Here is a 23,405-nt window from a genome sequence, read left to right on the forward strand (position 1 = left end):
ATAATCAAACGCTTGGCTGAGATAATTCTCTCTCATATCTCACTCAATGTTGTTAAGTAAACCAAACACCAACTGGGATCAATGAAATACAAGGATCTATCAACAAAAGACAGAGCATATGTCATCACAAGGATCTATCAACAAAACACAGAGCATATGTCATCGCTCTTAATTTTCTGTTCAATTCAATACCTTATCTCGATTGTTGATCCTAGTTGGTAATCAAGTAAAAGTTGGAGAATCATCTCAGCCTCAGGCATTCAATTCTCGGAAGTCAAAACTCTTATTCGTGGTTTTTTCTTCTTAGTAATATTCAACTATTTAAACTCTTGTTTTTTATTTGAACGAAATAAGAAGAAGAAACCTTAACTTCTGTTTTTTATTTGTTTTAAAATTTTAATATATTAAAAACGGGATAGGAGGAAGTATGAAATATATGTTACTCCTAATTGCACATGTAAGATTTCAGCACACTCTGATTTTCTACAGGGATGAATTCATCTGGACTCATCTCCTTGATCGTAAGAAACTAATGACTCATAACTGCTAATCTTTCTTCTAGCCATTCATTACAACAATGGCCATGGAGTCTAGCAGCGAGATTGACGACGACCTTCCGCGATGCGTGTCCCTATGTAAAGTAGACGAATGTCACGAATCCATGCCCCATCAAATCCATTCGAAATGGAAAGGGAATGCAATGAGTTGCCCATTTGTACCTTTGTTTGGTCACGCAGTATGATATAATATAACATTCAACAGAAATAACGTGAAACGAAGAACAAACAGTTGTTATAACTTTACAGGAGCTTCTCCTAATTCTAATTCTAGTGCTTTTTTTTTGGGGGGAGGGGGGGTGTTCTTCTTGAATGGCTATTAGATTTGTGTGAAATTTGAGAGACTTGGGATTCTATTTGTCAATTTGACCAAGCTTGCCAAGGCCATTGCAACGAGCGCAAACGATCTGAGTCTGGTCCTTCCTTGCCGCATTCGCCCGCAGCGTCACCCCTGCTTGTCTCACAAATCCTGCACCATCGCATTCTGGACATCTGTACCACCAATCCCACAGAAATATGAAGCATTATGGTGTTAGTCAGCATCTCTAATCAAAATTATAAGTTTGGAGAGGGCGGTTCTGTTTTCAATCTAGCTAGAAACCGTTGGGTTGAATCTTTTGGTGTTGGTCTTCGTCAAATTTTCAGGATTACTCTTCCATTTCGAATGGAAGAAACGGGAGACCACCCTATGATTCTGAACCTGTGTAGTAATAATATGAAAGAGAGAGAGAGATTGAATTGAGGTCTGTAACCTGTAGGGGATCAGGGAAAAGAGTAATTACATATCCTTGCGAGAGAAGAGAATGGGAAAAGCCGTTCCGAGCAGTGCCACGGCCACCGCGCCTGCGATCAGATATGTATTTGCATCAGCCGAGACTTCCCCTACTGCGCACACCACAGTCGAACGTCTCTTCTCATTAATCTTTCTCTGGTATATGTTCTCCTTACCCCTCGACAGTACTAAACCCAGAGATGCTGGCTGCAGTGGGAAGCTGCCGGATATGGATCGGCGACACGCAGCTACTCGTCGGACCGACGAGGTTGGACTGAATAGAGCTTGGAGAGGAATCGTAGTAGCCATTCAGTGCAACTTTGGAAGTGATGACGATGATCATGGAGTTGGGCTTTTGTTGGATGATCCGGAGTACGAGTTTGGATAAGACCACGTAAGCAAGAAGTCAGATGCTTGTGATTTTTCGTGGATAAGGTAGCTGGGGTCGCCACCGGATTCTGTTGACGTGTGGCGATCACCATAGAACAAGATAATAACCGTGTGGGGCCCTTGTCCAATGTTCCTCATTCTGTGTATGGTGATTAGGAGCCTTACGTGGATACAGCTATAGTCACTGGTGGCGGTGAGGTGTTTGGAATTCGGATTGAGACGCAGTTCAGTTATACTTAAAACAGAAGTACTATTTCTCAAGCTTGAATTCTGTTTGGTGAAAAATGTGTGATGGAAATTGGAAAATGTGTTTCCTCCTAGAAAGAGAGAGAGAAGCTCTTCCTGATTAAACTGTTTTGACTATTAACAATTTCCAGCCCAAAAGAAAATTGTATGAAACTCTTTTAACAATAACACCTGAGTAATTGCAGCATCGTTTCCACTCAAAGATCAAAACCACGGCCAACTTGATTCAAGAGGGCCCATGGCCAACTAATTGTGTTTCCTTTGTTTCTTTAGTCATATCTGATGAGGGTAGATTTGGCCCTCTTATGATATTGTGACACGTGGTGCCTCGGAACAAATAGGTGACATTCGGAACTACTCAGGCAACAACTTGCCAAGTTGATGGTGTCCCACCTGGCGGCCTGGCCCAGCGCGACCTAGCGACATGGCCAAGGCGCAGCCTGGCAGCCTGGCCTAGCGCGATCTGGCGGCTTGGCGGCCTGCCCTAGGCGTGAACTGGCGGCCAGGCCACCATATCCTAACACTCCCACGATCCTTGGAAGTTGGCCCATGTGCCGAACGATCCGGAGGGTGGTCAACGTGCATGGCGGTTACCTCCAGGAATCTCTAACCACTTAGACGACCTCGCAGAAATCTCGGATATGGTGCGTGAAGCCCACGCCAAACAATGCCTATATAAAGGCACCAACCCCAATGGCAAGTAAGCAAGTAAGAAAATTCTAGCTCTCATACTTTGTGATTTTTAGCTTGCAGTCTACTATGAGAGTACTGACTTAAGCATCGGAGCGACCTCGTCGGGTTAGCCACCCCGGGTCCTCTGACATTTGGTTCCTTGCAGGTCTCTAAAGAGCAACGAAGCTCATCAATCCAACTCGCCAGCTGGTTAGCTTGGCACCTAGGCAGCCCGGTGCCTCACAGGTAGCTCGCCACCTGGTTAGCTCGGCACCTCATAGGCAGCCCTGCACCTGGTCAACCCGGTGCCTCACAGGCAGCTCGTGCCCAGCACCTCACAGGCAGCTCGACACCTAGGCAGCTCGGCACCTCACAGGCAGTTCAGCACCTCACAGGCAGCTCGGCACCTAGGTAGCTCTACTTCGGCCTTTGAGTCATCGGCCACTTGGAAGCAGATCAAATGACAAGGTACTTAGCCAAAAGATTGATACATGAGCAAAAATCAATTCTTCAATATCTAACATACGAAGGCTTGCGTTTCAGACTTGAGACTCATCTTACATTTCTTCCTTCTCTTTTTATTTTTTTATTTTTTTATTTTTTTACGTTTCTCTACTTTCATGTTGAAGATAAAGATTTATCTTAGCTTTCTTTTTTCCTTTTATGTGGTAGGATGTATGGTTGTCTTTCAGTGATTCAGAGGTTTGTTGTAACATTGCTTGCTGAAACCCGAGTCTATACTCCAAGTTGCAACCCAAGCATGAGAAGACCATGGTGGTGACTCCTGCTGAATCACTTACCCCTCGCAGTCAATTTTCTTTAACTTGTGAGTTCTTTTTTGATAGTCATTAACTTGTGAGTCGTGACTTTATCAATATTTACATCAACTAACAAAGATTTAGAACCATCTCACATAGTTTTATCTGGTTATCAAGAGGATTAATACTTGTCATGTCCTGCAACAAAAAAGTAGGCCTGGTTTTCTCTCTATGCATGACAAATACAAAGGAAAACAAATCTATCAATCAGCTTTTTCTTCAAAGTATAATGTGACAAAGGAACTAAGATCAAGTTTAAACTGCAGATGATGTATGCTAGAAGGAAGAGGGGACGGAACAGAGGCACAATAATCTTCACCACAGAGAAGTTTTTGTGCTAGGGATGCACTTAAATGCCAAAATCAAGATCTTTTCTGTCTATTTCTATGTTCAATTAATGAAACCACAAATAGAAAAATAATAGCAGAATTTTTATTAAACTCGACAGGAATGGACCAAACAAAAAATTGTTATTACTATCAGAAAAAGTAAAATCTATGTCATGCATACACTTAAATAAAATGCATATAATACACTAACTAATAAAATACATATTTTGTGGATGAAGAGCATAAAAAAGTGGGGATACATTGTTACTTCACCAGCAATCATTCAGAAATGTCATCTTCTGCCCCACTAGAGTGATCCATATCTTGCAGCTGAGAAAGCTTATGCTGCCTTACAAGGCCATCTTCAATGGTTGACGTTCCTCTCTTTGAACTTGAAACATTTCCCTTGGAATTCTCATAATCCTGAATACATAGTGTAAGCCAATGGGATAAGGTTAGTCCTGGAGTTCTGAAAGTAGGAGTTCAAGGGTGAATGGAATGGCTTCCCCCCAACCCCCGAAGATATGAAGTCTGAAAGTCCCCCAGCAGGAGCTTAAGTCCTTTATATATATAGAGGAAGCTCGCCATGCAACCATGCACGGTTGAGATTGTTCTAGAACATTCACTACTTGTGATCAAGTGGGGAACAAATCCCATGCTTTCCTCAGCAAGGGACGCATGTCTCTGGGGGGCCACTCTACCAATCTCACACATCCTTGGGAGCCATCCTGGTAGAGAAACATGTCCAGAGATAGCAACCACCCCCAAAGCATCTTAATCAGGGACTCACATCATGTGGGTCTTTTAGGAGCGAGAACGATTTCATGCAAGAGCGAGACCTTTTGTTGCGCAAGGAGTAATCCTGTGAGTCCCCCATAGCCATAGGGGTCTCGCTGGGTCTAGCAAGATCCTACATATTCCAAACTCATAATGAGATATTGAGATTTTTCCATCACCATGTGCCTATCCACTCTCTCACACATAGTCAAAGATAAGATAGGATCATATGAACCTCAAGAGACCATACTAAAAGGGAAAACTATCAGAAGAAAATATTACATAATGATAATAGGGCATTACTGATTAAATGGTTTCTAGAGATTACCCCTGCTTCCTGCAGTTCAATTGCAGCAACTTCTGGTCTGCACCTTACAGTCACTCTTGAAGGTATGGGATAATGTTCAACCTCATCACTGGACCTTCCTTCTTTTGCCCTCTTCTTCCATAAAACAAGCTTCATGGGAAGAGACTGCATCATTGTGAGATTATGAGCCAAAGCCATTATGATCTCCCATTTAAAACAATTAATGACATTTTGTTTATTACCAAGTAGCGTGCTGCTTTTTCATCAAATATAACAAGGTATTTTATTGGGCCATCTGCATCACCACCAAGTACCTGTGTGTCATGAAAGGAAAAATTCAAGTTTCAATTTTAAATGAAGTAGATGCAAGAAGCGAAGGGGAAAAAGAAAATTCTTACATCCCAGTGGATGAATATGAAATGCACATCAGCTAAATTCTCAGTCAAGTTGCAGTAACAATGTCATTTCAAGCAGACTAGCATGGTTCAGGATATCCTGCAACATTTGGCAGTGTTGAAACATTCAAAAAAAATAAACTGACAACAACAAGAACAATACGACCTACACATAAGGGCTTTGAAATTGGTATAATTATAGATGAAAATACTTCATTGCTTCAAAAATGACTGTGGAGATTCCTACAGAGCCATACCATGTTGCTTTCAGAAAGTCGTAGTGACTCCATATCTCTCTCTTGACACACACCAGATGTGACCCAGTTTCAGGTCAAAGGGTTAGGTTTTGAGAGGACATCTGGTAGAGAGAGTCCTTTGTTTCTCAAGTTCCAAAGGCTCTACAATTCCTTTACAAAGAAAAGGCCAACTTTAATACAGGTTTTCCTACCTTTTCTTTCAAACCAAACACAGCCTAAAATTTAAACTTTGTTTTATTTTCAGAGGATATCTCTTCTGGCTTAGGTTTCAGAAGAGGTTTGAGAGACTTTTTCTGTTTTTTTTTTTTCTGTTTTTTTGATAGGTAAGAGGTTTGAGAGACTTTGAAGATGAGGATGATAAAAATCTTCTTAATTTGTTTCAAAATGTCTTCTTGCCCGCATCTTCTTATAAAATCTTTGATAAATCACCCCCTCACTACCAACCTTTACCAACCAAAGCTCTTTGGGTTGGTCCTACTCCTCTAGAAATCAAAGATTTTTTCTAGGAACCCACACCAAGATAATCAACATTGAAGAGATGTTCTAATGCATGTAGAAACAACCACAGCCTATATCCTCAGGTGCATCCTTTATTTGAGTGGTGAAGATGTCAACAATCTTTCTCTCCTGCCCTTCTACTGCAATGGTATGAAATCACTTTCTCCCTTTATTTGGTGCTGTAAGAATTCTTGAACCTTTTTCCCTCTCAATACCAATAGGTAAGATAATTTCATATTGTACACATGCTGCAGTAATGTGGAGCATTTGGTGTGAGATAAATGCTAGAATCTTCAAAAGCAAGAAGCTAGAGATGAGTCCACCATTGTCCTGATCATGGTTGGAGTGGTTGAATGCATTTGACAATGTATGAAATGATGGATACAAGGGAATCTCTAATGCACTTTTTACTAGGGGGTTGCACATCAGTGCTGGGTTTTTTTTTGTTTTTTTTGTTTTTTCAATCTGCAACAGAAAAAAAAAATTATTAATTAAGAGAGGAATTTAGAACTTTTAGGTAGCCTCAGATACCCCCTAAACAAACTTAACAAAAAAGCAACAAGAACAGAAAATGATTTATCCTTTTAACTTTACAACTTAGCCCAAAAACACAGCTCTCTGTTAAACCCTTGCTTTGCTAAGTAATCTGCTAGACTGCTGGCTGACCTTGGGATCTATTGAAAAACCAACTGCATATCCATTGAAAGTCCCATAAACTTTTTGATTTCATTCCTGAAGAACCATGGGGTCTTTTCACTTTGTTTCTGCCAGCTTAAGATTAATTTTGAATCTCCTTCAACTATCAACTTCCTCACCCCTAATTCCCCAGATTTTTGAACCCCAAAAACCACCGCCTTCAATTTGTTGAGTCCTCTTCCCCAAGTGGCCCTGAATACAAGCCCAATATTACTCCATTTTCATCCCTTATTACCCCTCCTATTCAACCAGTGCTGGTTTTTATTAGAGAAATGTAATTCAATCATGGATGGCACCTGAACATGGTCAAATCAAAATGAACTTTGATGGCTGTTTTCTTGGTAACTCAGGACCATTTGGCAATAGGTAAGTTTTCAGAGATCAGAATGGTAGTGTTTTGATGATCTTCACAGCCCTAGGTGAAGGGCAGAGCTTATTGTACTACTTTACGAGTTGAATTTAGCTTGTTCAGCTGCATGGACAAACTTTAACATTGATGGTGACTGTCAGGTGTGCAATCATTTGGTTATCCTCACAGCCAGATAAGCATTTACTTTGAACTGCTCATTCACGTGGACCTCAATGTCCGACAATTGGCTTTCCAACTCCTTAGCAATGGAAGGAGTGGTAAAAGAAGTAGAATGGAGATAACTGGCTCTGGATTGAATATGTAGTTGTTGTATTCCATTTTAAAAGAATTACTAAAGCAGCCTTAGGCTGTGTATCTATATCCAGTCCCTTCTATTCAAAAGCTTTGGAAAATTGAAAATTTTCCTTTGATTATTAAAATCTGATCACAATTACTGATCAGAAGAAACTACAGATAGGGCTTCTTGCTGAAGTTACTTGTATTCCATTAACCACTCTACTTCTAGATAGAAGCTTTCAATCAGTTGTGTGTTTGAAAGGACCACCCTGAAACTCCCCCAAAGAATATCTGGTACACCACTTATTACACACATAACTTTATTTGATCAAACACTTCCATAGTTCCATTAAGGTCATATTTTTCAAGGCACCTAGGCGTCGCTAGTAGTAGAAAATGTGTTGATTAGACAAAATTTTAAGTTCTTCCTTACTCATTGGTTCAGGCTTTAAAGTCTTTGGGGGTTCAATACAGCATTTAGCAATGTTTATATTGATTAAACCCTAACAAATAAGAAAATTAATAAAAAGAAATTAATATACAAACACACAATGAATATTTTAGTTTAATAGTGCCTATTTTATAATTATAGTGTAAAAAAATAAAAAATAAAAAAGTGTTTTATAATACATAGTACAAAACTGCTTGGCGATTAGGCGAGGCGAGCCTCAAAGGGTGCCTTGTTGCCTAGGCATCACCTTGACAACTATGACTAAGGTATATGATTCAGATCTTTATCTATTCCATTAAGATAGTGTATGGTAGCATGAAATATATTTACTGTTGCATTTGTGGCATAATCAGGAACACAATGCCCAACTATGCTTCAAATGTTTCCTTGAACACATAAAAAAATGTATTTCATAGAAGTATATGCTAACTAGGTATTTAAAATGCTATTTTTATGAAAATAAATTGTTTTTTATCAGCAACTGTAAATCCATCAAAATAATAAGGGTAAAATACAAAAATCTCCCCTAAAGTTTCTGACAATCATAAAAACCTCCCCTCTAGTTTAATTTTAACAAATACCTCCCGTTAACTTTTGAGAAATTTGACAAAAAACCTCCCTTATGTCACTTTCTTAGACGGAAAACATTAGATTGATGCACCAATTTCTTCTAAATACCCTTTTATAAATTATTTTGCATACAAAATTACTGAAATAACCCCATTTTTTACTTGACAAAAATCTCCTTTTAACAATCATCTTCTAATGTTTTTGTCGAATTAAAACATGGTTACCCAGTAATTTTGCATGTAAAATAATTTATAAAAGGGTAGAATGTGTATTTGGAAGAAATTGCTACATCAGTCTAACGTTTTCCGTCTGGAAAGGTGACGGAAGGGAGGTTTTTGTCAAGTTTCTCAAAAGTTCAGGGGAGGTATTTGTTAAAATAAAACTAGAGGGGAGGTTTTTATGATTGCCAGAAACTTCAGGGGAGGTTCTTTTATTTTACCCAAATAATAAAAAAGAATTACAAAGTGTAAAGAAAGCAAAAGGAGATTAAAAAAACTTATCTCCAATCCAAAAGCATTATAACTGAGCCCAAAACATTTGAATCCTCTCAGCCCCTTTTGCCAAGATTAGAAAAAAAGAATGATGTAAAGTCAATAAAACAAACCAGAGAAGTAAACTGAATTCTCATTTCCCAATGTGCCACCTCATAAGTGGCATTTCTTCAACAGCCTGCTGATTGTAGAATATCAATTTGATTATTCTTCAATCATCCCTCTTCACAAAAATCTAGAGTATGGTGTTTCTACATAAACAGAAATAATCAAAAATAATTTTTACCCATTTATGCAAAAATGCTAGCATGGCAATTTCTTTCAATGCAATGGAAAACAAACACCACGGCACCAAACATCCTCTAAATTACCTATATCTTTTCTAAAAAAAGATTCTTCGAGGACACAAGTTCAGAAAAATGCTTGGGCCATCCCTGGAGACTAGATCCCAGTTCATCATTGTGTAAACCCTTACAAAACTAAAAGGAAGATTCAACTTTTCTAATATACTTAAAATATATCTCGATATCCATGGACCCAATTTTTGAGGATAATTGATTATGATTCAGAAACCAGTTAAGTAAAACCAAAAGTAAGGGTATACACATGTAAGAATGTGATCCATGTCAATCAAAATCAGGTGGTGTAGACTCTTACCGATCAAAAACAGGTAATAGTGGAAGAATCTCAACAGGATGCAATTTAGGATTGGTTGCATGAACTGGAGGCAATTTAGGCCCCGTTTGGCATTGTTCCTGCCTGTTCCTGTTCTTGGAGAAATTCCTGTTCCAGAATAGGAATGGAATTTCTGGTTCCTGGAGAATAACACTTGATGTAGCACAATCCGGTCACTCCTAATTGGCGCTCGCGTGGCTCCTGAGACGTACCTGAAACTAGAGGAAAGAGGAAGAACTCCCGGGGGGTTTCCCGGTGGGAACGCTCCGATGCTTAAGTTAGTATTGTGTGCAAGAAGCTGAAGGAAAACGAAAGCTAAGAGTGCAGGTTGCGCTAGTGATTCAAGATACCTTGTTCCTTGAGAATAAACTCCTTATAACTGAATTCCGTTGCTTCAGGCCCTCTGACCTCTGACAGGGCAGGTATAACCACCACTGTCAGTCTGCCACAGCCGTTACAGGCAGGGCTGAGGTGGCACCCGCGGGGCCGTCGTGCAGGGTACGTGTCTGTCAGGTGTGGGACGCCTTTCTAAGGGTGGCAGGCGCGGCGAGGGGGACATGCCTGCTGTCCACAGGTTTGTCGGGTACGGCGGTCGGGCAGGAAGCCCTCCTATGGTATACCGAACTGTTCTCCTGCGAATTACCCTAAGCTAGGCTGTCCTTTGGGTGACGGGCTGCCTGTAGCTGGTTATGCCGAGCTAGCCGACCCGAGGTCTTTGTGCCTCGGGGCGTCCGGAGAAGAATCGGTGCGTTCTTGCTTAGGAGTGGCCCGAGGTCCATTGGGAGGAGCTCGGGTCTCAAAAGGGGTCAGGGAGCCCCGAACTTGAGACCCCCCGAAGTGCCTTAACCCCGGGGAGGAGGTGCGGGCAAGGCGGCTTTCGGCGAGTAGTTTACCTGCCGAGTTGCCGTGCTGAACTCGGCGGGACTTTCCCTCCGAGTTGTGCTCACGTCCGTTGCGCTGTCATGCTGAGTCACTGTTTGAGCAAGGTCACACCCACGTGTACCTGAGCTACGAGGTCGGGCCAAATCACCCTCCATCAATTGCCCCCCACTCCATGCGCTAGCGGCGGTGACCCAGCGCAGAGAGGTCACGAAGCGCCGGGTGGATTTGGCGTCGGTATTTATGCTACGTTGTCACGCGTTCCGTCCAGCTGTACCGGTCTAGCACCCGGCTTGACCGAAAAAAGATTCGAGTCGCGTCCAGATTACACGCGACTTGGACTTCGCGGACGTCAAAAACGCGCTAAATCGTTTTCGCCTCGAAGAACCCGCGGTCACGACTATAAATAGGGGGTCCTTTGGCCATTTTCTTCACCACAAAGCTTTCGTCGTTAGCATTTGAGCTCGCGCTAGGGGTTTCTTAGCTCGGGTCCTCCAGTTCGTTCTGTTCTTCCAGTCCGGTTGCGTTTCTTTGGTGAGTCCTCCCGAGCTTCCTTTTCCCTTCTAGTTTGTTTCTTTCTCTTAGTGCGGTATGTCGTCTAGTGTAGACAGTCTCATCGACGAGCCCAAGGTAGGTACTTCGGCTTGGGGTGTCTCCTCTGCTGCCCAACCGTCCGAAGTACGAGTGGCTTCGGGTCATCTGGCATCCACCTCCCACTGAGGTCGGGAACCAGATCAGTTCGGGCCTTCCATAATGACCTCAGAGAGGCTTCAGGACCTCATACAGAGGTTCCGCCTCCCTAACGAGTACTCATATAGTCTTCCCACAGGTAACTTCCCATGGGAGCACGGTCCCAACGAGATCGTGATCTTCAGGGAGCAGCTGATAGTCGGACTCAGACTTCCACTTCACCCTTTGATCGTTGAGGTGTTGGTACACTTCAACATCACCCTGGACCAACTCCACCCGAACTCCATACAGAATGTGGTGGGGTCCATTTCTCTTTGCTTTGACCGTTCCCTCTCCATAGATTTAGATGTTCTCAGTACAATTTTGGCTATAAAGAAGAGCGCTTCGGGCGCTCTCCCCAGGCATAGGCGGTCCTACTACCTGTCCCCCCGCTCGGGTTTCAAACTCATGCACAAGCTCCCGAGCAAAGTCCCAACTTGGAAGCGAGACTACTTCGTAGTCCGGAGCAGTACGGGGTGGCCCTTCCCCACCGATTGGAGGATAGCCGTTCAAGACCCTGGTGTCATCCTGGACGGGAAGACCAAGAAGGAGCTCCAGTCACTGGCTCAGCTCGGGTTGCATTATAAAGACTTCACTTCTGAGGAGAAGCTCGTCCGAGCGGGCTTGAGTCCGGGTAGGTTTTCCCCACTTTGGCTTTCCGCTCTTATATTTGCTTCGGGTTACTGATGTCGTGTTTCACCGCAGGTCCCATGGAGGCGGAGAAAATAGACAACCAAAAGCTCTTCCACCAGATGAAGAGGAAGAAATGCGTGGCAAAAAAGGCGCGCGTTGGGTCCCCGCAAGCTTCAGCCGAGCCTCGACTTCCGCAGACTTCTGCCTCGGGGCCCGAGGTGGCAGTCGCGCCCGTCATTGACTTGGAAGAGGGGGTTGTGCCTAAGGGGCCTGAGGTGATGGCGAAACCTGCCGTTAAGCCCGCCAAGCCCTCTGCCAATCCCACCAGACTTGCCAGAGAAAGCGTTGCCGAGGCCAACGCTGCTGCTGCCGGGGCTCATCCTGTCGAAGCTGCTGCCGAGGTCTCCGAGAGCTCTAATAACGATGTGGAGATGACGGCTTCCAGCTCGGGGGGTCAGGGGAGCCAAACCGTCCTGAACCCCTAGTGTAGCCTGAAGAAGAGTAAGTTGGCTGCATACTCGGGGGAGGTCAGCGAGTGGGTCGAACTCACTCCTGGTCAGCTCGGCGCCCGAGCCGCCACTCATACTATGGTGGTGAGTCCCCCTCCTTTTTTTCTTTTTCTTTTTCTTTTTTCCTTTTTTTTTTTGGTGGTCTCCCTCTTAACCGGTTCTCCTTTTTGTAGGTGAACTCCGCCATTCGCGCCTTGACCCTCCAATCAGATCGACATCTGAGGCGGGCTCTGGAGGCTAAGAAATCGTCTCGCGCAGCCCATACTGAGTTGAGGGCAGCTCGTTGTCAGGTTCACCGCTTGGAGAGTGACGCCTCGGCTCAAAAGAGTTTTATCGAGGTGTTAATGTCAGAGAAGGGGGAGCTGGCTCGAGATAAAGACAAGTTGAGGGCCGAAGTGAACGGTCTCAAGGTCGGTCAGGAGGCCTTAGGGCTTGAGGTGAGCAGCCTCAAAGCCGAGCGGGATGCTCTGAGGCTCGAGGTACAAGACCTCAAGGAGGCGAAGGGGAAACTGAAGCATGAAGTGGGGTACCTCCAGGAGGACATAAAGGAGAAGATTGCAATCTTCGAGGGTGCTCTCGAGGAGGCCAAGACCCAGGCCGTCATTGACTACGTCAACTCTTCGAAATTCGACGATGTGATGATGGAGGCCTACCGTAAGGGCTTCAAGCTCAGTCGGTGGCTGATCAGGCACCTCTACCCCGAGCTGGACACAAGCGCCATTACTACTTCGCGGATTACTGACGACATCGTGCGTCGTCAAAAGATGACCCCGATTCCGAGGATGAAGGTCCCGAAGATGGAGCAGAGGGTGCCGGTCCAGACACTGTCCCCGAGGGGGTCCCTAATAGAGGCGGCGAGCCCCCGAAGTAGTTTGCTCTTGTAACTTAGTCTTTTTCCTTTCTGAACTGTGAATGTACTTATCCTGAGCCTTTGAGCTCGGGTAAAAATTCTTGTACCTGAACTCTCCTTTTAATGAAACATAGTTTCTTTCGAGTATCTCTTAGTGCAAAAACACTTCTAAGTGTGAGTGGACACTGAGCTGGTCAATTTAATGTATAGGTTACCCGAGCTGTGTTAGAGCAGCAGGGGTGTAGACGCCGTAGGGTTCATACCCGAGCTGTCTTTCCCTTAAGGGTTAGAGATAACCAGGTTTTGTCAGTTTGGCGTTTTGTGGCCGTTAGGCTTTGGGAGGGATTCGTAGTCCGTTCCTGAATTTCCCCATGCTGGAGTGGCACTTGGCCTTTTCTTACGCACTCTTTATTTTTGCTAAGGCGATCTTAACACCCGAGCTATTAGAGTTGTGTACCCGAAGTGAGTGACAAAGTAGGGTACATGCCGACCTGTTTGTACTTGAGCTAAGTTGACATCGGCTGTCCTTAACGGGTTCGACTCGTTGCATGCCAGTGCGGGCTATTCGTTACAAGGTTCGTGCCCAAACCGCTTGCACCTTGGGCGTTGTAAGTACTTAGTTCATGCTGATGAGGTCTTTTCATTAGCTCGGCGTTTTAGCCCTTAGGCTGGAGGAGTTGGCTCATGGCCCACTCTCGGGGTCTGCTCATGCCATAGAGGTGGCTGGGTCCTGTTGTGCCGAGGTCATGTTAGCTCGGTATTCTGGCCCTTAAGCTTAGGGAGTGGCTCGTGGCCTACTCGATTCTTACAGATAATATTGCCTTAGGTTGACAATATTCAATGCTCGAGGTACTTGTTTCCCTTCGAGGGTCTCGAGCTCGTATGTTCCTTCCCCGAGCACTCGTTTCACTCGGTAAGGACCTTCCCAGTTGGACCCGAGCTTGCCAGTGCCGGGCTCAGGTACCATAACTTTACGAAGGATCAGGTCACCAACGCGGAGGTTCCGCTTCTTGACCCTGGCGTTATAGTACCGAGCTACTCTCTGCTGGTAGGCTGCGGTCCTAATGTACGCGAGGTCCCTTACTTCGTCGAGTAGATCGAGGTTGGTACGTAGCTCATCTTCGTTTGTCTGATCATTGTATGCTTCTAGCCGCAACGTAGGTACTTCAATCTCTGCGAGGATCACTACTTCGGTGCCATAGGTGAGATTGAAGAGTGTTTCTCCCGTGGCGGTCTTCTCCATGGTCCGGTAGGCCCATAGGACAGCCGTGCCTTTAGTCCGCGGATGATGGCTCTGTTCGTGACTTCTGCCTGACTATTTGCTTAAGGGTGCGTGGCTGAAGTAAAATTCTGTTGGATCCCCATGTCCCGGCACCAGTCTTGAAACTTGATGTCCTCGAACTGCTTGTCGTTGTCGGAGATCAATACCCGAGGTAATCCGAAGCGGCACACGATGTTCTTCCAAAAGAAGTTTTGGACATTTCGGGCTGTGATCGTCACGAGGGGTTCGGCTTCTACCCACTTGGTAAAATAGTCCACTGCCACTACTAAGAACTTCCTTCCACCCGTTGCTAGCGGGAATGGCCCGAGTAGATCGATGCCCCACTGCGCAAAGGGCCACGGGCTGGTGAGATACTTGAAGTCGGCAACGGGTTGGTGGTGAATATTGGCATGTCTCTGGCATTTGTCACATTTTCTGACGAGCTCAATAGCGTCTGCCTTCATTGTTGGCCAATAATACCCTTGTCGGAGTGCCTTTTGGGCGAGGGCCCTGCCCCCCAAGTGCCCACCCCACAGACCCTCATGGGTGTCGCGGAGTACGAGCTTGGCGTCGGTAGGTCGCAAGCAACGCAAGTAGGGGAGCGTGTAAGATCTCCGGTATAGTTGTTCGTCTATCATGACATATTTGGTTGCCTGGTGTTGTACCCTTCTAGCTGCATTGCGGTCTGCAGGGAGGGTCCCATGTAACAAGAAGCTCGCGAGCGGATCAATCCAGCTCGGCTCTGCTTGAACGACGGGAGCGACCTCATCTGCCCCCCTGAGCACAATCCGGTCACTCCTACCTGGCGCTCGCGTGGCTCCTGAGAGGTACCTGAAACTAGAGGAAAGAGGAAGAACTCCCGGGGGGTTTCCCGGCGAGAACGCTTCGATGCTTAAGTTAGTATTGTGTGCAAGAAGCTGAAGGAAAACGAAAGCTAAGAATGTAGGTTGCACTAGTGATTCAAGATACCTTGTTCCTTGAGAATAAGCCCCTTATAACTGAATTCCGTTGCTTCAGGCCCTCTGACCTCTGACAGGGCAGGTATAACCGCCACTGTCAGTCTGCCACAGCCGTTACAGGCATGGCTGAGGTGGCACGCGCGGGGCCGTCGTGCAGGGTACGTGTCTGTTAGGTGTGGGACGCCTTTCTAAGGGTGGCAGGCGCGGCGAGGGGGACATGCCTGCTGTCCATAGGTTTGTCGGGTACGGCAGTCGGGCAGGAAGCCCTCCTATGGTATACCGAACTGTTCTCCTACGAATTACCCTGAGCTGGGTTGTCCTTTGGGTGACGGGCTGCTTGTAGTCGGTTATGCCGAGCTAGCCGACCCGAGGTCTTTGTGCCTCGCGGCGTCCGGAGAAGAATCGGTGCGTTCTTGCTTAGGAGTGGCCCGAGGTCCATTGGGAGGAGCTCAGGTGTCAAAAGGGGTCAGGGAGCCCCGAACTTGGGACCCCCCGAAGTGCCTTAACCCCGGGGAGAAGATGCGGGCAAGGTGGCTTTCGGCGAGTAGTTTACCCGCCGAGTTGCCGTGCTGAACTCGACGGGACTTTCCCTCTGAGTTGTGCTCACGTCCGTTGGCGCTGTCATGCTGAGTCAATGTTTGAGCAAGGTCACACCCACGTGTACCTGAGCTACAAGGTTGGGCTAAATCACCCTCCATCAACACTAGTGTTTGGAAATTTATTCCTTAGGATAAAGTTTCTATTCTAAAGAAACAGCGTTTGGATATGTTGCTAATCTTAAGATTAGTTCATTTGAATGGCTAAGACCAGTGGTTCGATCCGATAAAACAACTTGAATAAGCCAGATCAATTCAATGGCATAAATCAATACATTTTTTCGTTAATATGGAGAGGAAGTTCAAAAATCAAACCTAATACATTTTTACGATAAGCAAGCAAGTTGCATGTCGAACAGAGATAATGAAAATAAAAAATAAACAAGGGTAAAAAGCACTGAGAAACGAACTAAGCAAGGAGTGAAGGCTCTGACCTGTGTGGCGGAAAGAAGATTAAGATTGGTTGCAAGAAAACCAGCTGAGAAACGCGACCAATCGAATGATTGCAGCCTGGTGGAAGCTCTGCAAAGGCTTGAGAGGAGAGGGCGTCGGCGGTAGGAAGAAGAAGAAGAACCCCACTTAAGCTAAAAAGTTGCGAAATTACCATTGTAACTCCACTCAACACGTGGGAAACTTATACATGTGTTCGTTACTTAATAATGAGGATTCAGTCAGTGCAATGCTCGTTCGAACAACCATCGTAGTTTTGCATTGGGAATATGTTTCTTCCGATGCAAGGCTAAGGCTATAAAGGTGTTGGAAGTTCGAACGGGAATGTCGGGAACGCGAGGAACACTCCCGCGGAACGATGAACGATGCCGAACCGAACCGAACAGGTTTACATGCCTCAATTGCTTGCATTTGCTTTTCCCTGAGAAAAGAATAGTACGCTTTTTGCTTTATAGCCAAGCATGAAAGAGCTGGTTGAATATGGTTACGGTTTGTATATGTCTTGGCATGGGTGGATGGATACACTAACAAGTCTCTCCATCTCATTGATGCAGTCATTGGATGCACATGAACAATCCATCTTAGATGACTTTCTCTCATCCTCATCTTGTTACCTATTTAAGGCTACTCCTAAGTCCTAGATAGGCTTGTCTCTAATTCTGTCCTTCCTATTCATACCACAAATCCATCCATCTTAACATCCTCCCTTAGGCTACCCTTACTTGTTATTGCTCAAAACTCAATTCCATGTAGCAGTAGCATTAATACTGGTCTTATAGACATCCTATACATATACAGCTTTAAGATTAATTTCCTCAAAGTTCAAACACCTACAAGTTATAATTTTTTTCACTTCAACTCAGTATGGTGGAAATTAATGAAAGATGATACCCAGGGGTTTCAATTAGTTTTTTTGCCACAAGTAGGTAAAACATTAAAGATTACACAATATGGCACTGAAATGGTATTGTCATTCACCGTTTGATCAATGAATGGTAGAAAGAAAATTCCAAACATTATTAGAAGAGGGAACAGCCATCACATTTGTCAATACATTTCCAGAGAGGCTGCACGTGCACCATATCCTCCAAGAAACACCTCTATTGCTTCCACAATATCCTTTTTGAAGCATACAACAGTTTCCAAAATATGTTTAATTGAAACCAAGGGGAGTGGGGGATCTACTTTATTCCCCATACATATTTAAGCACTATCAACATCCCCAACCTGTCTGCCGCATACATCTCAAACCCCAACTAAATGTCAAAACACCTTTCCAAGTTTTTCATCCATGCTTCTTCATTGTAAGGTCCACCTTGCAAAGCTACAAGAAGCTGCTGATGAGAAAGCCATCCAAACAGCTGCCAGGTGATCGATCTTCATTTTGGGAAAGATATAGAATGGTTGATTGTCTTCATGGAATAGCATCCACTCCATAAATGAAATTACTAATTGATAGCCATCATCTCTATTCTCTAAACACATAAAAGCAAAGCGGACTCGATAAATTAAAAGCATGTAGTAATGGAAAAAAATAACGACTCACCGAAGGAGTGGAAGAGTGCAGAATAATGTTTTCATCCAAATTCCATGCAATTTTTCTATTTTAAGCAAAATGTTCGTTTAATAAAACAGGGGAGGGATGTTTCAACTTTCAATGAAAATTTTAAGCAAAAGAAAACAGAGTCGTTACCCAAAAAAGAAAGAAATTATGTACCAAGGCTGAGCTCCTTCACCTCACTCCTCATCTCTTTTTTGTTAAATTTTGCGGTTTTTATTGTTCAGTCCATCCCAATAAATCTTAGTCCTAGCGTATAGGTGGATGAATCTGATCATGGATTGACTCCAAATTTACTGTCAGAATGCGATTTATAGGGGGGCTACTAGTAGGGGTGGCCACGAGCCGAGTTCGAGCCCAATTTATAAGCTTGTTTAATAATCGAGTCAAGTTCAAGCCTAATATAGCTCAGCTCGCGAGCTAAGCTCAAATAGTTACATATACATACATATAATAATAATATAAAATTATAGAAAATAATATATATATATAAGAAAAATATTATATATATATATATAATTTTTATTTTTATATATAACAATAGCTAATTATTATAATTCTTAATTTTTTAAATATCAAATAAGAAATATTTTTATATATAATTTTTTTATTTTTATAAAACATTTTTTCTCAAATCGAGCTCAAGTTTACGAGTTTTTGGCTCGAGCTTAAGGTTCTAGCTCAAACCGAGCTCGAGCTCGAATCTTGTACTATTCAACTCGGCTCAGCTCGAATTCACCCCTAGCTATTAATAGACTAAGAGGAGGCTATAAATTCATATTTCTGAGGTACAGTGCAATCTATTTATCCCAATTTTTTAAACATTTAAAATGTGTCAACCCTCTTCCCAAACCCCTGATCATTATAAAATAAAAAAAAATGAATATTAGCCATATCAATATCTCTAAAAAAACAATATCAATACCTAAATATGAGAGTTACTCCCACTGAGAACTTGTCTTTGGAAACGCGAGTTTATGTTTATCATTCCCACATTTATGTATTTATTTATATTTATGAATTTTATTTTATGGAAGATAGACGTAGACCTGGACAACCAAAAAAATCATTGTGATGCCGTTCCGTTTTGGATAATTAGCTAACGTTCATTCTGTGATACCCAATCAATTAGAGAAACGAATACCCAATTCTGGTGGATTTAGCATTTACCTAGCCTTACATATAGTTGGTGTTATTGATGGCCATGCCAAGCTTGGCAGCCGTCCATGTGGCTGTAGTAGTAGGAGAAACATTCTATGGTTAGCAAATAGCAACCCAAATAGAAGGTTGAGTCCATTGTTACAACTTACAAATAGGCCCAATTAGGCCTTGTTAGGATAAATTCCATTTGCACTCAAAGAACTAAATAGCCCAACCCAACCTGGTCGGGCCCATCAAGAGGTTAAAAATTTAAGTTTTTAACATCAAGTTTGGCCTAATAACACAGTCGCAAATAATGCTCTAATCTTTTTTTTTTTTTTATTAAAAGCAAAAGACTAAAAAAGATATAGGGGAGGGCATAGCCCATCTTGCCCCAAGCCCAAAGATTTACCTTGTGTGGATATTTGATTGATAAAGTAAAAATAGGTGTTTGAGGCACTATCTATTCCAAAATTTGTAAGATAATCTGCCACACGATTAACCGTTTTGTCTATATGATTAAAAGAAATCTTAAGCTGGGCTGCCAATCGGAAAATTTTTTGAACTTGGTAATACACATGCCAAGGAGCCATTAAACCTAAATTTAGGAGGCTCACTAAGACCATATTATCACTCTCAACCAAAACATTATTCAAATTGAGATTTGAGCATAACTGAAGACCATCTAGAAGAGCTTTAACTTCCTCTTTCAAGGAGGTACAATGCAATGAAATTTCCTTCGCAATCTCTAATGACCCCACCACCCCCACCCAAACCTGGGTTGCCTCTACAAGCTCCACCAGTATTAATTTTAATATAGTTTTTTTGTGGAAGTTTCCAAATCATCCATTTAACACTTTTCAAAGGGACATTTTCAACAAGAATTAGAAAGCAAGTGGCCCAAGAGGTGTTATGATCAACAATACTAGGCAACAGTGCCACATTATTTAGTTGACTAAGCCAACATTTTGTTTGAATGGTAACTTGGTTCACACAGATAGCCTTTTCTTCATGAACTCTTCAATGCCTCTCAACCCATATTTCCCACAGAATAATAGAACGAACCGGACTTAAAATCTGATTTCATTGACTATTTCTTTTACATCAACTCCACCAATTTTTAATCCAGTCCTGAATATGCTGTGATTTGTAAATATGTATGTTAAACATATTAGCAAAGTAACTCCAACAATTTGAAGCTAGAATAGAGAAGTGACCAAAAGTTACTTGATTAAAGGATTTGCAACATCAACATTTTGACACCATAGATACCCCTTTTCTTTTAACAACATCATCCACAAGAAGGATGTCTAACATAAATTTCCACATAAAAACTGCTATTTTTGTAGGGAGACGTACCTTCCAAATATGCTTGTTCTAGTTGGCATTAGTGACTAAAGTCCTTGTGAGCTCCCACGGCGAAGAGACATTAAATTCACCATTTGAATTATTCATCCACACCAGAAGAAAATCCCTATCATTAGGGAGCCTTAAGCAAGAATTTATAGCAATGTCTTGGATCTCTGCTTCCACATTAAAATTATTTGGAAAAGACCATGATCCACTAGTACCCAAAACTTTATTAATTTTGAAATCAATTAGATTAATTCTCATTAGTAAAATTACACAAAGGGCCCATACATGATGCCAAATGGATATGTTGCCATTCCCAACTATCCATTTTGCATTGGATAAAGCAATCTCTTCCACATCAAAAATTTCCTCCCAATATCGAATCGAGTTTGCTTTTAAATTTTCCATTGCCAAGTGATTATCACCAAGGTATCTAGTTGTAAAAAATTTGGCCCACAAGCTCTTGTTTTCAATCAATTTGAAACAAATCTTTACCCTATATGGTTCCTTTGGTTGCCGAGAAAGAATGAGATGAGAAATTATGAGATGGGAAAGGATGGGATGAAAAGAAAAAATTTATTTTTTCATTTTGACATTCTAGTGTTTGATTGTGTTAAGAAAATTTTTTGTTTTTTTTTTATATTTTGATAAAAATACCCTTTAAAGATATCTAAAATTATAAAAATATCCTTATTCCCTATGGCTCAGTTTGGAAGGAGTACAAATACAAATATATACGGTACAAATAGATATAAAATAATACAAAATACAAGTTTTGCACTCTATATATTTGTATTTGTACTCCTTCTAAATGGAGCCTATAAAACTAAGTTTTTCATTCAATTTATTAGATTGTTCATCATCTTCCTCCCTTCAAACTTAAACCGGTGGCATAGAGGAGGTGAGTTCCAATCTCCCTGATCTCTCTCTCTCTCTCCCTCTTCTTCATCAACACTGTTACTACATCTCTGACATCATTACTCCGCCGGACCTCTCTCCTTCTCCGCCGCTGCACTGTTCATATCCCTCCCTCCGTTCACATCTCCAACATTGCTACTCCATCTCTGACGATGTTACTCCACTAGACCCTCTCCTTCTCCAACGCCAATGCATTGCTCATATCCCTCCCTCCATTCACATCTTCACCGGACCTCTCTCTATTCATGGTATTTTTTGCGAGTAATTTCTGTGTGACCCCGCATTTCAAGTTTTGAAAAACCGCGTCTCGCTATTTCTTGGTCCATCTCATGAAACAAACGAATGAAAATAAAAATCTAAGAAGAAAATTCCCATTTTCTCTTCTTGGTTGCACCAACCAAACAGACGTTAAAAGCTTTTATCAAAGAGGGATCGCATACTTAAACAATGCTCCAATCTGATTGTGATAATTTGGGATAGAGGAAATATTTTATTCGGAAACCATTCAACCATTCAATGGTGTACCTCCAAGTTCGAGTTCGGCAGGGGCTCTGGGCCCATCATGGGTACTGTGTCCTCGCACCCAAGACGCTTCCTTCAAAAACGAACGATAAAGGGATTACTAGACCAGTAACCCTCGGCACATACCTAGATGATTTAAATATTGGACCCACGGACTGTGACAGACTAGCAACTAAATGTCCACTTCTTAAGCCAAAGAATAAAATAATGCACATGGAAGGGCTTGGAAATAATCGGTCATAAAATAATGCAGATAAGACAGAACTAATTTGCATGAAGAAATTGGCCAAATGGGTTCGAGACGATACTATTAATTCACCTAATTAAGGAAATCTGACATGAGAAGTGGCAACAGCGAGTATATGAAGTTAATTGGATCAAATCTTCAAGATATAGTGGGTTTATAGATTTAACCTTCCTAGGGAGTGGGGACTTCACGACTTGAATTATTATAAGTTTTGTGATCCAACGGGTAGATGCTCATTAGTTATCGCCAACCTGTGAGTGTCATCACGTCGTCAGTGCAACCAACTTTGGGACAAGGAGTTATGGAGTCATGTACATGGCCCATGGCACATACAACAACTCAACCCCTTCAGCAGAACATGTCTTCTCTTGGCTGCTTTGATTGAGTATGATAGATGAAGTGGGAGAACTAGAATCACATGTCCCACATCACAAAGCTCATGAATTTATTAAAAGCAAGTTCCATCGTACATGCATGTTTGATGAACTAATAATCTAAACCATGTCCAGTGGGTGCAGCTAATTAATTACAAAGTCCCAGATTATGAATCATCGAGTACTGTTCCAATTGAATCCCTATCCTAGCATCTATCTGCATCACATGATGTATTGAGACCTCACATTCTTTATCTTGTAGAATCATTTGAGGATCTCTGTATTTTCTTTCAGCTTATATTATCAGCAGTTTATACACATCTACAAAATCAGAATTGTATATATCATAAATGCTCAACAAGAAGCTTTCGGAGATGGAATATTCCATTTTGATGTAGAAGGGCCATTGGAATATGTTTTGCTAATAGCTACTTGAATTGATATAGAAAAGAGTGAACGTCGGCAAGTTGAAGAAGCTAAGAGATGACTTCCAGTGTGGGTGGAAGTGTTAATAATGAGAGATTAAATTTGACTTGGGAAATGAGATGAAGAGACGATATATGACAACTTCTCAACATGAAGCCACGTGAAGAACAGAATAGTTCGACACACATCAAAATATTTGATTGCCATCTGCTGGTTACCGTTAAAAGAGAAAATTCCAAATACTTGTGCGTAGTGTTTCAGTTCGAGAACCCAATCATAGCAAGGCCTGTAAACAGATCGAATTCGAATTGGATCAGGATAGATTCGAATTCGAAACCGATTATAAACACTAATATTTGAATTTAATTCAATATTTGGCGGATATCAAATCTTTGAGTTCAAATTCGATTTTGATTATCAAATCAAATATCCAATTTGATTCGAATTCGATCAA

General features: G+C 42.5%; 3 protein-coding genes across 5 annotated transcripts; 1 reads left to right on the forward strand and 2 right to left on the reverse strand.

The window, feature by feature from the left end:
* Positions 1-739: 739 nt before the first annotated feature.
* On the reverse strand, positions 740-1,665 carry LOC104601062 (uncharacterized). Its single transcript, XM_010264254.3, has 2 exons — positions 1,340-1,665; positions 740-1,049 (listed from the first exon to the last, which is right to left on the reverse strand). The coding sequence occupies exons 1-2, from the start codon at positions 1,636-1,638 to the stop codon at positions 911-913; spliced, it is 438 nt and encodes a 145-aa protein (XP_010262556.1). The 5' UTR covers positions 1,639-1,665; the 3' UTR covers positions 740-910.
* Positions 1,666-3,102: 1,437 nt separating this feature from the next.
* On the reverse strand, positions 3,103-16,727 carry LOC104601298 (uncharacterized). Of its 3 annotated transcripts, XM_088897708.1 has the most exons (6): positions 16,398-16,725; positions 5,267-5,363; positions 5,111-5,182; positions 4,890-5,033; positions 4,575-4,694; positions 3,103-4,207 (listed from the first exon to the last, which is right to left on the reverse strand). In XM_088897708.1, the coding sequence occupies exons 4-6, from the start codon at positions 5,022-5,024 to the stop codon at positions 4,064-4,066; spliced, it is 399 nt and encodes a 132-aa protein (XP_088753834.1). In that variant the 5' UTR covers positions 5,025-5,033; positions 5,111-5,182; positions 5,267-5,363; positions 16,398-16,725; the 3' UTR covers positions 3,103-4,063. The 3 variants fall into 3 exon arrangements, with proteins under 3 accessions (XP_088753834.1, XP_010262891.2, XP_088753835.1); XM_010264589.2 differs by lacking the exon at positions 5,267-5,363 and having other exon boundaries at positions 16,398-16,727; XM_088897709.1 differs by lacking the exons at positions 5,267-5,363; positions 16,398-16,725 and adding an exon at positions 9,530-9,665.
* On the forward strand, positions 11,180-16,513 carry LOC148802199 (uncharacterized). Its single transcript, XM_088897707.1, has 2 exons — positions 11,180-11,789; positions 11,861-16,513. Exons 1-2 carry the CDS (start codon positions 11,180-11,182, stop codon positions 12,271-12,273), a joined length of 1,023 nt encoding a protein of 340 aa, XP_088753833.1. The 3' UTR covers positions 12,274-16,513.
* Positions 16,728-23,405: the final 6,678 nt, after the last annotated feature.

Source organism: Nelumbo nucifera, chromosome 2, assembly GCF_055504915.1.
Source record: "Nelumbo nucifera cultivar China Antique chromosome 2, China Antique-T2T, whole genome shotgun sequence".
Taxonomy (NCBI): Eukaryota; Viridiplantae; Streptophyta; class Magnoliopsida; order Proteales; family Nelumbonaceae; genus Nelumbo; species Nelumbo nucifera.